The sequence below is a fragment of the Schistocerca americana genome, chromosome 1, assembly GCF_021461395.2.
Source record: "Schistocerca americana isolate TAMUIC-IGC-003095 chromosome 1, iqSchAmer2.1, whole genome shotgun sequence".
Lineage (NCBI taxonomy): Eukaryota > Metazoa > Arthropoda > Insecta > Orthoptera > Acrididae > Schistocerca > Schistocerca americana.
The window spans coordinates 1,123,302,398-1,123,319,141 of NC_060119.1; the positions used below are offsets into that span (position 1 = coordinate 1,123,302,398).

Consider the following 16,744-nt stretch of genomic DNA (forward strand, 5'->3'; position numbering starts at 1 on the left):
GGATTACACCAGGAATAAGAGTTTCTAGTGCCAGAAAAAAGCAATTACATAATAAGCTTAAAGTAAATAGAAACCCAAATTTTGTAATTTATGCTAACCACCACAAGACTAACTTTAAGAAAGTTCTGTTGTGTAATACCTCAACCCTTTTTGGGATCCTGTACCCTATTTCAGTCTCATCTCCACACTCCCGAAGGGGGATATATGTAATATTAGTAATTTACATGTACGTATTTGAACTGTTGATTTGACATTGTCTACATTGTGTCTCACCAATACATAGAATGAAGGAATCATGTTTCTGGTTATATGGATTCAAATACACTGAAGATTCTCCACTTAGTAATTTACACTAATTTGAACTATTATTTTGACATTGTTTACATTGGGCCTCACCAGTATATAGAATGAAGGAAACCTATTGGATTAAAAACTAATGTACCATCATAATTTACACACAATACAAACTACAGGCATGGTAGGAATAAAATTGCTATTGTAATTATGGAGTAATTAACAATGAATGTTCTGACATTTCAAGTTATTGAGAGATAGATATTTTAAATTGTTCATTCTCCTAATATATGACATGATGATTTTCAGTCAGAATCAAACATGCTCATGTTCTAGTTGGTGTTAGTTTATAGAACTGTACTTATGACTATATAGAAATGTAAAACTTTACTCGTAAAAAATTTAATTGATTGAATCTAGGCCTTTCATTCAATAAAATTAATCGCTCTGTTTGTCTGTAAATAATAGGATAATTCGCCTTTTAATTAGTATAGTAATATATACTGTTGCAATGATAAAACATGTAATGTATAGTCTTAATAGAAACAAATTCTTTCCTGTCTTTTTATGAAATTATTCACTATTATTCCATGTAATTTTCTATGTAATTTGGGAAGATGTATGTAAAAACTTTAATTGTTATGTATGCAAAATTCAGTATGTAACAATAACAGTAGTTGTTTAAAATCATATAAATAGAGGCAATTTGTACACTGCCATAAGTCAGTCTTGCGTCAGTCATACGTAAGTCCGTCTTGGAGCAAATTTTATATTAACAGCATGTAGTCAGATTTTGTACATTCGCCACCAAACATCTAGCATGCAAAGTAAAATTCTTTGTGAACAGGAATTACTGAAACTTATTTAAACCATTACATTATTCCCACGTGGTGATGCAGTAACATCAAGATGAACCTACGGCAGCGTCTAGAAGCAGCACCCCGGATTACACAAGATACGTATATTTTTTTTGGTGGAGGATATCCATAATAAGATGTGGTGTACTGAACATTGTTTTTCTTGTGTTAAGCAATGATACACATCCAAAACTTCACCACAAAACAACTTGAAAATTTTCTTATAAAAATGACATTATATCTAAAAATCAGTTTGGTTTCCAAAGAGGAAAAAGCACAATAAACGCCATCAGAGAATTCACAGAAAACCTAAGTACCCCACTGGACCAGGACAAAAAGGTTTCAGGAATATTATCTGAACTAATAAAAGTCTTCGATTCAGTGAACCACTCATCACTACTGTACAAACTTAAGAGCTCCAATACGAAGGATACTGCATTACAGTAGCTCAATTCTTAGGGCATGTGATAGAAATGAAACAAAGAGTTGTTTCAACATCAGATTCAGTCATCTAGTACTCCGAATGGAAAACAGTTTCCCAAGGGGTCCCACAGGGTTCAGTACTGGGTCCATACTGATCGTGTTGTATGTCAATGATTTACCATTGAATATCAATGCTCATTCAGTCTTGTTCACAAATGGCACCTCAGCACTGATAGAAAAGGACACAATTGAAAAAATTGCACACTCTGTACAAAATCCTGGTTCCATAAAAATGGAATAAAACTGAATGTCACCAAGACCCAGATAATGCAGTTTGTCTCTGAACCAGAGACAGAAATGGGCCCTGTAAAAATTGCTTTATAATACTCAACTGATGACAGAAGGAAGCCAAAAGTCTTAACAGGAAGACACATACAGACTTATTGTAAAATAAATTAAAATCCCTAGCTTTGTGATGTTTACTTTATCTGGTGCCACTAATATCAACACAAAAAGACTGTCTATCATAGTTACTCTGAGTCAGTTATTCAGCATGAGATAATATTCTGGGGAAATTCTACAAAGAGCACAAGGCTATTAATTATTCTGAAGAAAATCATTAGAAACATGTTTGTTGCCCATAAAATGAGTCATGTCACCCATTATCGAAGAAATTAAAAATACTAACCATTCCTTCATTGCACATTCTCGAAATTTTGATTTTTGTACATAATAACCAATATAAACTTGAAAAGTATTGCTTTAACCGCAGGTATGGTAATCACCAGAAGGAGAACTTCAAACTTCCCTCACATTACTTTAAACTTTATGCTGAGACACAAGTTTATATGAGGCTGCAATATGTAACAGACTACAAGGTAGGAAAACATTAAACATGGACACTGATTCTTTGAAAATATTACTTCATAACATTTTAGTAGAAAAATGTTACTATATTATTGAAGAATTCATGGAAGACAGTTGCACAGTTTGAACAATAGTAAGCTATAGACTACTAATCAATAAACTGTAAATATATAACAAATATTGTAGTGTTATATGTATTTTTATTAGATGCACTTGCTTAATTGTTAATACCGGTATATAATTCATAACTTTCTAAAAACAATGTAAAAAGATCTTTTGTAAATCATTATATTTATTTCAAACTTGACATGTCTTCTGTGCGGCACATCTAATGACCTGCACACGGTATGCAATGATTCTAATAAGCCACATTTCATATATAGTTCAGATCATGATCTTATTTCAAATTATAGTACAAGTTCAACAAGCAGCTTACAGTGAGTTCTTTCTTACATCCCTTTAATTTATACCTCTTTCTTCTTTCTTGCATTTTGGGAAGTTTCATCTCTCTTCTTTTGGTGAACAACTGACATGACATGACAGGAAGATATTTGTTCACACAAAGATGACGAATTTATATTCTTGAAATATGTGATGAATAAAATAAACAACATGTGAGGATGTAACTCACATTTCTAAAGAAAGAGATTAATCGACACTGCAGGTTATGTATTAACATTAGCTTTGTGCATTCTTTATGAGCTATTGTTTAGCACAACACTGGAGTAATGATGATTATGAAAGTGCAAATGGGCTAAATCAGAATGGATGGGAGAAGTATGTAAAGTTATAAAGAAAGATTTGGCTGAAGGACACATCTAAGAATCACAAAGGAAGATAAATGCAATTTAGCAGCACGTTCACATTGAAAATATTGTATTATTTGAAAATAATTTTATTTCTTATTGCATGCAATTTCATATCAGTGAACCATACTAAACGTTTGCTGTAAAGTAAACCACTCACTGAGCAATAGAAACATTGAGTTGCCAACATGCAAACAAAAAAGAACAAACATGCTAGCTTTCAAATAAATCCTTTAACAAGCTATCACAGTCCACAATTCTGTTATTAAGTTCTGCTTGTTGAACAAATTTAGTACCCACAAACATAATAGCTAAGTGAGTACATCAACAATATTATGAAAGGGACAGATTGCCACTCACTATAAAGATGACATGTTGAGCTGCTGAAAGGCACAATGAAGAGACTGTTACTCACTGAGTTTTTGGCCAGAGCCATCTTCAGAAAAGAAAGGAAGAGAAAAGAAAGGAAGAGACACACACATTTACACAAGCAGGTGTACGTCATGCACACATGACTGTTATCTCTGGCCTCTCTGCTCAGATTGCAACTGTTGTACTGCATAATATGAGTAATCTGTAGTGGTGCAGGAAAGAGGGAGGGATAGCAGGGTACAGGCAGGTGGAGAGAAGAGCACTGTCTGGTGGAGGGGGATCTTGAGTGGAAAAGGAGAGAATCAGAAGAGAGGAAAAGACTTGTTGCTGCACTGAGAGACAGCAGCAAAGAATGGTGGTGCAAACTGGGGAGAGGTGATAGGATAGAGGTGGCGGAAACTGTTGGGTGGAGGGTATGGGGTCAGTACGTTATAATAGGTTGAAGCCAGTATAATTTCAGGAGAAACAATATGTTGTAAGGATAACTCTCATTTATGCAATTCTGAAAAGATGGTGGTGGATGAGAGGATCAAATGGCCTGGGTTATGAAGCAATCATTAAAATCAAGCATGTTATGTGACAGAACTGGAGTAGGAAGTGCTGTGTGCATGGATTGTGCAGGTCTTGCACCTTGGTCTTCCATAAGGATATGATCCCTGTGGCAAGTGGTTGGGATTGGGACTTCTGTAAGGGATGGACCAGGATGTTGTGTAAGTTGAGTGGGCAATGTAACATCACTTTAGGAGGGGTGGAAGGATCTTGGGAAGGATGTCCTTCATTTCAGGGCATCATGATAGATAATCAAAGCCCTGACAAAGGATGTGGTTCACTTTTTCCAGTCTCGGATAGTATTTGGTGATGAAAGGGCACTCCTTTGTAGCTGATTATTGGGAATCATTGGAGAACTGGGTGTGTGTAGGGATTAGATTAGATTAATTATTCATTCCATAGACCCACAAAAGAGGGGATCCTCCAGGGTGTGGAACATGTCAGATAAACACATTACAAAAATGTAATTATGGAAACTTGAGTTTCATTAATTTTAATGATCCTCAGTCAATAAACAGTAAAATTGTGTACATGTATTTAGAGGTTTAATACTTACATCTGCTTTCATTAAATCCATCATTCACACAGTAGCTAGTTACTTGGCTATTACAACCAAGTATTGTCAAAAATTAAAGTAAATTATTCATTTCAATTATCCTCAGCTAAGAACAGTCAAATTATGTGCAAGGTTTAAAATTAAACTTCCACTGTTTACAGACTTAAGACTTACATTTGATTTCCATACATCCATCATTCACACAGTAGGTAGTTACTTGGCTGTTACAACCACGTATTGTCAAAACTTAAAGTATAATATATTTTCATTACAATGGTCTACTGCACTTGTTGAGAAATTCACGGATGGAATAGGAGTTGGCCACCAAAAATTCTTTTAAACTATGTTTAAATTGTGCCTTGTCTGAAACTAAACTCTTCATGGTTGCTGGTAACATATTGAAAATATGCATTGCTGAATACTGGACTCCTTTCTGGGCAAGAGTAAGTGATTTTAAATCTTTATGTATATTGTTCTTATTCCTAGTATTGATACTGTGTACTAAGCAGTTAGTTGGAAAAAGAGATGTGTTATTTACAACAAACTTCATTAAGTAATATATATACTGGGAAGCTGTGGTTGGTATGCCCAATTCTTTGAATAGTTTTTGACATGATGTTCTTGGATTTACACTACACATTACTCTTATACGTTTCTGTACTCTAAAAATTTTTTCTCGGTTTGTGGAGTTACCCTAAAATATGATACCAGATGACGTAATGGAGTGAAAATAAGCAAAATATGTCACTTTTTTATATTTACATCTCCTATGTCTGACATCATTCTCATTTCAAACACAGACTTGTTTAGGTGCTTTAGCAGAAATTCACGGATGGAATAGGAGTTGGCCACCAAAAATTCTTTTAAACTATGTTTAAATTGTGCCTTGTCTGAAACTAAACTCTTCATGGTTGCTGGTAACATATTGAAAATATGCATTGCTGAATACTGGACTCCTTTCTGGGCAAGAGTAAGTGATTTTAAATCTTTATGTATATTGTTCTTATTCCTAGTATTGATACTGTGTACTAAGCAGTTAGTTGGAAAAAGAGATGTGTTATTTACAACAAACTTCATTAAGTAATATATATACTGGGAAGCTGTGGTTGGTATGCCCAATTCTTTGAATAGTTTTTGACATGATGTTCTTGGATTTACACTACACATTACTCTTATACGTTTCTGTACTCTAAAAATTTTTTCTCGGTTTGTGGAGTTACCCTAAAATATGATACCAGATGACGTAATGGAGTGAAAATAAGCAAAATATGTCACTTTTTTATATTTACATCTCCTATGTCTGACATCATTCTCATTTCAAACACAGACTTGTTTAGGTGCTTTAGCAGTTCATTAGTACATTGCTCCCAACTCAATTTATTATCAAGTTGCAATTCCAAGAATTTTACACTCTCAACTTCTCCTATTCTCATGTCATCATATTTTATACACACTCTAGAAGGAAATACAATACAATACAATACAATACAATCTCTTGGAAGTTCTGAACTGCATATTGTGGGTCTTTTCAAAGTTTAATGACAGTGAATTGCTGCCCTTTCTAAATTTATATTTGATTTAATATTTATTGCAATGTTTGTATCATCTGCAAATAAGACAAACTTGGCATCTGGTAATGTAACAGATGACAGGTCATTAATATACACAAGAAAAAGTAGTGGATCTAGTATGGAACCTTGGGGTAAACCACATCTAATTTTTTTTTTTCCCAGTCAGATTATGTCTGATTGCCTACTGCTGAAGTGTTATGTAATGACACACTTTGTTTTCCATTAGTAAGATATGACTGAAACCATTTTGCAGCACTACCAGTGATGCCATATTATTTTAATTTACTTAAAAGATGCTGTGATTCACACAGTCAAAAGCCTTTGACAGTCACTGAACATGCCAGTTGCCTCTGATTTGTTGTTTAATGAATTAAGGACATTTTCACTGTAAGTGTAAATAGCTTTCACAATATCAGAACCCTTAAGAAACCCAAATTGTGACTTTGACAATATGTTATTCTCACTAAGGTGCTTAAGAAGATGCTTGATTATAACCTTTTCAAAGATTTTTGAAAACTCTGGCAAAAGTGAGATCAGTTGGTAATTTGATGGCATTTTTTTGTTCCCTTTCTTGTGGAGAGGTATAACTTTAACATATTTAAGCCAGTCTGGGAATGCTCCTGTGATAAGTGATTGATTACACAAATAACTTAAGACATGACTAAGCTCACATGAACACTCTTTTATTAACTTTGTTGATATGTTATCATAACCACTAGAATGCTTTGATTTCAAGGACTTTATGATGGATTCTATTTCTTTGGGTGAAGTAAGTGTCAATTCAATTTTACTGAGATTGCTCGTGTGCACTGGTCTCAGATATTCCATTGCATTATTTACTGAACCTGGCAACCTCATGCTATCAGTAACAGAGACAAAATACTTGTTTAAAGTATGGCATGGGAAATTTGTTTGCGGACTATGTCTGGGGGATAGGGCCTGTTTGTGAAGATCATTGGTGGTGGAGGGGGGGGGGGGTTGGTTCACACTTTAGGCACCTATGTTTTAGCCATAGGGAGGGATACTTTTCTGAACTAGTGCAGAAAGATGGGGCAGGGTTCTGCTGTGGCAGGGATGGGGTTGGGGAAACAGTAAATGACATTGGAAATGGGCAAATGAAGGCATAAGGTGGTTGTGAGTGGAGATGGAGAACAGACTTGTCTTGTTTGTCACTTTCCAGTCCCTGCATGCTCCATCAGACAGCACTCCTTTCTGTCCCTCCCCCTCCCCTCACCCAGTACCTTTCTACCCCTTCCCCTTACTTGCCCTACTCCAGACTGCTGCTTTCACTCAATGCTACAGTTGCAGTCTGGCTAGAGTGACTGAAGATAGCAGTCATATGTGCATGAGGTGTGTCTGCTTGTGTAACTGTGTATCAGCTGAGATATTTCACTGTGTGATTTTCACATCTTTGGCTACCAGAAGAATGACATGCGTGGACACCAGTTTCAGTCAGATGAGGAACTGCAAGAGTGCATGCAGTTATGGATCCATCAGTGGCTGACCACATTCTATGAAACAGAAATTGAATGTCTCATCTCTCAGTGGGATGAATGTCTTAACACAAGTGACGATTACTTTTGAATGGAACCATTCCATAGACCCATTGTACCAGATGCTCGTTTTTTATTTACCTGCACCTCCTATATTTGCGTGCGAATAGGACTGAATAAAACATAGTTCCAACGTGAAATTAAACAATGGAAACTCCAGGTTGGAATATAGGTAAAGGATAGACTGCTAATCACAACAAAGATGACCCACTGACTTGGGGACAGGCACAAAAAAAAACACTGTTACACATTATAGCTTTTGGCCAAAGTCTTTTTCAGCAAAGAAAACACACATTCACACAAGTAAGTACACTTAATGCACACATGCTACCAATGATAGCTCTGAGCAGTTGGTACCAGTCATGTGTGCATGAGGTGTGCTTACTTGGGTGAATGTGTGTGTTTTCTTTGCTGAAGAAAGCTTTGGCCAAAGGCTATAATGTATAGCAGTCTTTTTGCTGTGACTCTAACTCAAGGGGTCATCTTTACGGTGAGTGTGGCAATCTATCCATTACCTAATTTAGTTCAAAGTTGCTAGTGACTATTGTGCTTACATAGTCTCCTAAAAACAGTAAATATGGACAGTGTCTAGTAACATAGACTGATAAAGATAACATAGTACCTGCATAAAGCAGTGTTTAGATATCATGTGTAATGGAGTTGCACCATTCACATCCATGGAATTAACATCAGCTCCAGCACTGAGTAGAATTTCTATGAGCTGAAACAAGAGAATTATATTATGAGTTGTTCTAAATTGCAAGTAGTAAGTATTATTACTACAAAGTTTACAACAAAATTTAGATTTACTACCACACACTTTAATAAATACAAATAAGCATATGTATGTGCAATCACATAGTTCACAGAATACAAATGGAAGGCAATAAACAACAGCTTGTAATTTACGTGACTGACTTCTGTTTTTCAAGTCTTGCAATGGGCTTTGAAATTAAAATAATGTTTTCTTATAGTAATGAAAGGTGACAGTTAAGAAGCATTTAGTCAGAAGTGTCCCCATCGGTCATCAATATCAGCCTGTAATACACAATTCTGTTACCATCAGTCTGATGAAAATTCAGAACAGGCATGTTTTGTTGAATACGAGAGTTGTCCACACCATGCATCAGGGGCACTCCATGAATCAGGGGCTAAATGAATAGGTCAATAAAGTGAGATGGAAAGAGTGTAGAAAACTAGACATGTTACAGTTCTCAATGCAGCTGAGCATTACTCATCAGATACATTGCTGGCTGACAGTCAATCTGCACTATTTGAAAATAACTACACCAGTATTTTTCATGTTGCAAGAAGAACTGGAATAAGTATAAATACTTCTGTACTCTTTTTACAATTAGTCCCATGTTTTCTGAGAAGTACAGACACACTATGGTGGATGTGGGACCTATTTTTAAAAAAAAATGGCTCTGAGCACTATGGGACTTAACGTCTGAGGTCATCAGTCCCCTAGAACTTAGAACTAATTAAACCTAACTAACCTAAGGACATGACACACATCCATGCTCAAAGCAGGATTCGAACCTGCGACCATAGGAGTCGCGCGGTTCCGGACTGAAGCGCCTAGAACCGTTCGGCCACCACGGCTGGTGGACCTATTTCACTGTGGCTCATAATTCCAGGCAATGAACTGATAATGAGTGTCGGGATATTAATGCTAAAGCTGCTTATCTCAGACACTGTTTTGCCAGACAATCTTTGTGATACTATACTGCTGGCCATCAAATTTTCAACAGCAGGAACATTAGTCAATATTGAAATTTTACTTTTTGTGCATACATAATATAGTATGAAGAAAATATTATTAAATGTGTAGTTGATTTGGAGGTATACAGCATGCAAAATGTAATACTCAGGTGCAAACATTTAATTCATTATGGTTGTGGAAACTGTGATGGGAAGATTTCCAGAAATCTCCATCTACATCCATACTCCGCAAGCCACCAGACGGTGTGTGACGGAGGGTACCTTGAGTACCTCTATCGGTTCTCCCTTCTATTCCAGTCTCGTATTGTTCGTGGAAAGAAGGATTGTTGGTATGCTTCTGTGTCAGCTCTAATTTCTCTGATTTTATCCTCATGGGCTCTTCGCGAGATATACGTAGGAGGGAGCAATATATTGCTTGACTCTTCGGTGAAGGTATGTTCTCGAAACTTCAACAAAAGCCCGTACCAAGCTACTGAGTGTCTCTCCTGCAGAGGCTTCCACTGGAGTTTATCTATCATCTCCGTAACGCTTTCACAATTACTAAATGAAGTGCGCTGCTCTCTGTTTGATCTTCTCTATCTCTTCTATCAACCCTATCTGGTACGGATCCGACACTGCTGAGCAGTATTCAAGCAGTAGGCAAACAAGCATACTGTAACCTACTTCCTTTGTTTTCGGATCGCATTTCCTTAGGATTCTTCCAATGAGTCTCAGTCTGGCATCTGCTTTACCAACGATCAACTTTATATGATCATTCCATTTTAAATTACTCCTAATGCGTACTCCCAGATAATTTATGGAAGTAACTGCATCCAGTTGCCGACCTGCTATATTGTAGCTAAATGATAAGGGATCTATCTTTCTATGTATTCGCAGCACATTACACTTGTCTACATTGAGATTCAATTGCCATTCCCTGCACCATCCGTCAATTCGGTGCAGATCCTCCTACATTTCAGTACAATTTTCCAATGTTACAACCTCTCGATATACCACAGCATCATCTGCAAAAAGCCTCAGTGAACTTCCGATGTCATTCATAAGGTCATTTACGTATATTGTGAATAGCAACGGTCCTAAGACCCTCCCCTGAGGCACACCTGAAATCCCTCTTACTTTGGAAGACTTCTCTCCACTGAGAATGACATCCAGTTGATTTTTGGGATGCTTCAATTTTTATCTTATGACAATGACTTTTGTTACCTAGCAATTCATCAGACAGTTCATAGTTTTTAGTGGATGTAACATTATGAGGGTTTTTGTGTGGCTGTTGTAAGACAGGAAAAAATGTAAGGTGCAAGCACTGGTGTGGCGAGGTATCTGGAATTATTTATATCAGAAGGTCAACTTGTGTGTATTTGTGTGTGTGTGTGGGGGGGGGGGGGGGGGGGGGGGGGGTATTGGTGTGTGTGTGTGTGTGTGTGTGTGTGTGTGTGTGTGTGTGTGTGTGTGTGTGTGTGTGTCTAGGGCCTCCAGTTGGATAGACAGGTCACCTGGTACAAGCTGACAACACTTCAGCAACTTGATTGTTGTGTGTCGATGAGGACAAAAGGATGGTGAAGACAACACAACACCCAGTTCCCAAATGGAAAAAATCTTTAGCCTGGCTGGGAATCAAATTGGACACTTCATATGGCATTCCGCCATGCTGACCACTCAGTTATGGATGTGGACCTAAGGTCAACTTAAAGACTGTGTAATCAACATAACTGGAAAACATAAACCATATTTTCAAAATTGATTTGTGCACCAGGATTAAAACTAAGAATGTAATTAAATTTAAGTAATTCCTGGTGCAAGCTGCACATTCACTGTTGACTGGTTTCATTTTTTCTGTCTTGCCACAGCTACACAATGATGTACACAATGCCACAAACAATCACTAAAAACTGAGTATGATCTGATGACAAGTTTGTAGGTGACCTGAAACCAGTCACTGTAAAATGAAAACTGAGCCATCACAAAAGGCAACTCTTCGTGGTCATTTCTGAAAACCTCTATCATATAGTGTTACCACCTATGACAGCACAAGTGGTTCTAACCTGTCTGAGGACCAAGTCAAAATGAGCTTGGCTGGCAGATAGAGTTAAGTCATTTCATGGTACTTCAACTCTATGCCGGAGTTCATTGTTCACAATGGCTAGCAAGTGATCTAATGCCAGTCTCTCAGCAAACCATGACTAGACATTTTCAGTGGATGAAACATCTGGAGGACAGGTTGTACAGTGCAATAGCTGAACATCCCCTGTATTGAGGTAGACCAGGACAGCATGGGCAACATGTAGTCCTGCATTATCTTGTTAAAAAATAATGTTTTGACAACCTCGAAGAGAGGGCACAGCCACAGCCACAACAAATCAGAAATGTAAAGGCAGATGTTCAAATTACTAGCTATGAGAATGAGATGAAATTTTGTTGTGTATCCAATGGCACCCATGCCATCAACTTAGTTTCCGGGTCAAATGGTAATGACAAATGCAGTCTGGTAAAGTTTGTTCTCCTCTGAACCTCCACACATGGGTATGACCATTGTGGTGCTGCACACCAAACCAGACTTCTAGTGTTGTCACTAGGCATACCATTGCTGATATGCCTCTCTCTGCCACTCCATGAGCTGAAGCTGCAACAATGGCTGCCATGCTGTTAGTCGGCAGTGCTTCAGATGTCATCACACTGTTGGTGAAGATACTTGTCTTGCTGCAACCAAGCCCACTTCCTGACTCTAGGGACATGACCTGTCTTTAAAAACCTGCATGGGCAACTGAAGAATGCACCTGTCCTCTCAGGCACTAGTTATGTGCCTGCTCGAGTATGTAGTACACTTAATACCTATTTAACATTTGTTGCATCCCATCATCATGGTGTTGCTGTTTTAATGGCAAGCTGTGTACTTTACAGGAATCTGCTTCTGCATTAAGTCTATGACTGAGTGTAATATATCACAAGTTAATAAACTGTTGAAATGAAATGAAATGATATGATCTTATGGCATCGGTGGCCGGGAGAGTGCACCTGTGGAAATTTGGCCACTGTACTGAATCCCTTTCCAGTTGATGCTACATAGGGTGACTTGTACATCAAACATAATGAAATGATGATGAGGATAACACAACACAGAGACTGTGAAAGGAGAAAATCTCTGACCCAACTGTGTGCCGATCCCATACCTGCTCCATGACAGGCAGACATGCTGACCACTCAGCCAAGGGGGCAGACAAAAAGCTATTAATCTCATACCTTACAGTTTCCTGTCTTTGCTGCACAATGAAGTGGTGTTATGCCATTATGATCTTTAAGATTCACATTGGCTCCAGCTTGTAGAAGCCTTTCAGCAAACTTTGGAACATCCTGCAACAGACCATTCCTATATTATTCATTGTCAGAGTCATGTGAAAAAAGAATGTGAAAAGAATTGTGGGACACTACAATTACAATAAATGAATTAATTTGATTATAGTACCATCCAAGGCATTCTGTCAGCTGCAGACTTTTTCACATTTTGCCAAGCTATTAACTCCAGTAAAATAAATTTCATGGGCGTAAATGAAGTATTTCATCACATTTCAAGCACAATAAAAGTGGAGTCTCTTAATCCCCGTGTTCTCTGAAAAGACATGCCAGGTTTGTAAAGGGGCTGTCCATATGTGTTCTGCCTACAGATCATTATTTGATTATAAGGCTTGGTGGTAGCATTTTACATTGAACAAGAACATCAGCCGCAATGAAGAGAGTATCAGGTCAATGAAAATCCAAACAGTGTCATTCAGCACCCAGCCCATCTTCCTTAGTTAACAGAGTAGTATAATGCATCTGACAAGGACGTATGCAACCAAGAAAAATGAAGAAGGATTGGCCCTCTTTCATCACTTTTGTATAATTAGCTTCATGTTCCATGAACCTTTTTTATGATTAATTGCAATGATGTGGATGAATCATTTTATGGTTTTATTACACATTCATTTGTAAATATGGCTATATGTCAGCCATTTACAAGGTTTTTTACCTTCCTGATGTAATTAGTATATCACATATACCACCTTTTACGTATTATGCAAATAAAAATTCTTCCTTGGAATAGGAATCACTGAGGGAAACTTCATTCGTGTTTCTCAAATTTAAATTTGCTATCTGCCAGGTATCATATATCATGGGGTAGGTGATAAACATTTTGGTGGCACCAATGTGCATCCCTTTCTTGGCTAAAGTTAACCTTGATACTGAGTAACATCAACCATTTCTCCTGGTGTTGCAACTGTATACATAATTCTTCCTGTAATATGTTATTTACAACAAACATCATATACTGTGAAGCAATAGTCCTTAAACAGATGTCTATGAGGCGATCAGGAGTGAGTAACACATATTATTCTTAAAGCGCCCTTTCGAGCAATGAATACTTTATTTCTTAACGATGAGTCCCAAAGGGCATTATTGAATGAAAGTAGCACAAGTGTGTAATTTATTTCATTGACCAAATTTTCTATTGGTGCTTGGCAGAACATGATAATAATATTAAAAAGGGAACAACTTCCTATTTTTTGCAGAGCATTAGGAACTGTTTCCCTTTTTAACATTGTAATTTATTCATTTGTCCCTCATTAAGATTTGCAATGACTTGTAGTGCAACTGTTGCTGAACAGAAGTGTTTCGGAAGTTCAACAGCGTATTTTTACATTTTAAATTCTCATCAATAGAGACATCTCAAAATTGCGAAGTTTCCACCCTAGCTGTTTTAAATGAATTTATATATAGTTTGAGAAGTTTGCAGACTCACCAGCAGATGTCAGCAATACAGTAATGAGGTTTCCACTTAATAACAGGTTGTCCTTTATGAGAACACATGACCCATCAGTGCTCTGGGTAGAGATCTGTGGTGCAGACATCTCTTTAACTACTTCATGAGGTCTTGATGAAAGTCATCTGTCATCAAGGCAATGTGCACCCATGCATGCAAGTGTCACTGTCATGGCAAAAATAAATGAACTAAGATACAAATTGTTGTCACATCCACCTTATTTGCCTAATTTGACTCCATGAGACTTTCATCTCTTCCCTGATCTCAAAACTGTTACTTCAGTGGATGGGGAGCTCTTCAAATGGAAAACTGACAGCTTAAGTTGACACATATTATACAGTCCTGGAGGAACCTAATTTTCAAGATGAGATCAAGGCACTGGAACATTGCTAGACTAAATGCATTGGTGTACAGTATGACTACATTGAAAAATAAAAAGTTATCACTGAGGTGAGTTTTCCCTTTCTATTTAATCCAAGAACATTTCAAATTACCTGTACCCTCATAATTTCTTCATTTTAGTGAAACATTCATTCTCTACAAATTATCCCCTAAATGTATGCAGTTCTTTTACAGTTTATGTCACTTTACAACAAAATGCCTAACATTTTAGGCTGTTTATCAGCAAGGCAAGTGTATGTTCTGTAAATTCCTTCTTCTTGAGTGTTTAATAATACCATTTTTTCATTCACTATTAGTTTGTTGTACATGAGACCAACTATATACATTGCTCAAAGTTTCTGTTATACACTTTTCACGAGGTTTGTATATGTCAAAACTAGTTAAGATATTTGTGATACATGCAAACTGAACAGGAAACTGGCTATACTCATTTCATATCTAGGCATTAACACAGAATACTGATGAGGTGGGCTTGAAATATTTTCATTTATAGTGCATTTTTCTTTCTATGTCAAGCTCATCTTTCCACTGATTGCCTGTGAACTTTTAGTCTATAATTTGCAATAGTGGAAGTGCAGTAAAATATGAAGTGGTGGGCATGTTAATTAATAAACACTTACACACAGCATTTGTTATTTCTGGGCAATTTATTCCCCCAAAATATATAACCCTTGATAATGCCAAATGCTAATCACCAACATATTCTTGAAACACATATGCCACTGATAATAATGGTTCACAGCTTATTTACAAATCAGTGTATGATTCAAACATCAAGACATAATTTTGTTCATCCACCATTGATATTACTATTTTAACATAGTTATCTTGAGAATTCTAATAGTATTTCCATGCAGTACACTTCACTTATCAACATAGTCCAAGTTCCCAACTGACTCCAACTGTAGCTCCACTGAAATTCCTCCACAAATACTGGCTATTTACAGTGTCACCCTGTGGTGGGAATTTGAGATTACATCTTAATTAATCAATAAGTTTTGTATTACAGGCCATTAAACTATTGATTTCTCAGAATCATGAACAATTGGTCTACAAAGTTAGCTAAGTTGTTGGTTCTTATGTTTCAATTTTGATGGAAGTATTTTTATTTGGTAACGATATTGTGATTTCTTCAAATCCTGATATCTTCTGAATCAATGACACCACAATGTTTTGGGTTGGATGCAGTATGTATGCAATAATAAGAATGTAAAACCCTTTACCAAATGTTGATAAATTCTTGTACCCTTATGGTGCAGTCATGTTTTTATATTTGTGGGAACAAGATAATGAAGAGAGTCTGTAGCATGTTAAATGGTTGGGTTAAACATGCTTCATTGCAGGTTCTAGTACAGATGCTATAGTACATCATTATTAATGAATTAGTAGTCAGTATAGTGCCTATTTTAATTAGCATTTTCACAAAATTGCAACTGAATCATCTGTTTCCACTGATTTGGATAGAAATCAGCCAGTTGTTGGTTATGCTAAAGACACCTGCTCTGAGAAGTTCATTCATTTACATGTTTTGATAAATTACATCAAAAGCCTTGGATATGGTAGGCATGTCCCAGTAATACTTACTCCATTGTCCAACTTAACAATTTAACAAATGGCAGTGTCAGCTGAGAAACTTATTTTGAAACCATGTTGTGCTGTGGACAGGAATTGATATTTAACTGAGAACTCTGACAACCTATTAGAGAAAGTATTTTCTTGTGTGTTTTGGAATGCAAAAAGTATTCCAATAAGTATATAATTGGTTCCATTCCTCTGGGGAAGTTCCTGTTGTAAAAGAACTTTCAAACAAATGGAAAGTGTCTGATCAATAAAGTAATCACTCCTCCTAGTAATGTATTATTTTACACTGTTAATTTTTAGCAGAATATTTTGAGTTAAAATTTGTAACCCTGTAAAATATTTCTTGAACATTACTGGAAGAATAAAGAGAGAAGCTGGTTTTGATGTTTGAAG

The 16,744-nt window shown here is 36.7% G+C and overlaps 1 protein-coding gene across 1 annotated transcript in view; it reads right to left on the bottom strand.

Annotated features, from left to right (window-relative positions):
• LOC124551018 (serine/threonine-protein phosphatase 6 regulatory ankyrin repeat subunit C-like) overlaps nt 1–16,744 on the bottom strand; it is a 404,623-nt gene that overhangs the window by 72,251 nt on the left and 315,628 nt on the right. The window contains exons 17-18 of the mRNA XM_047125868.1: nt 12,811–12,921; nt 8,471–8,569 (exon numbers count right to left, since the gene is read on the bottom strand). Of these exons, the coding sequence (XP_046981824.1) occupies nt 8,471–8,569; nt 12,811–12,921 (210 nt within the window). The remainder of the gene's footprint in view (nt 1–8,470; nt 8,570–12,810; nt 12,922–16,744) is intronic.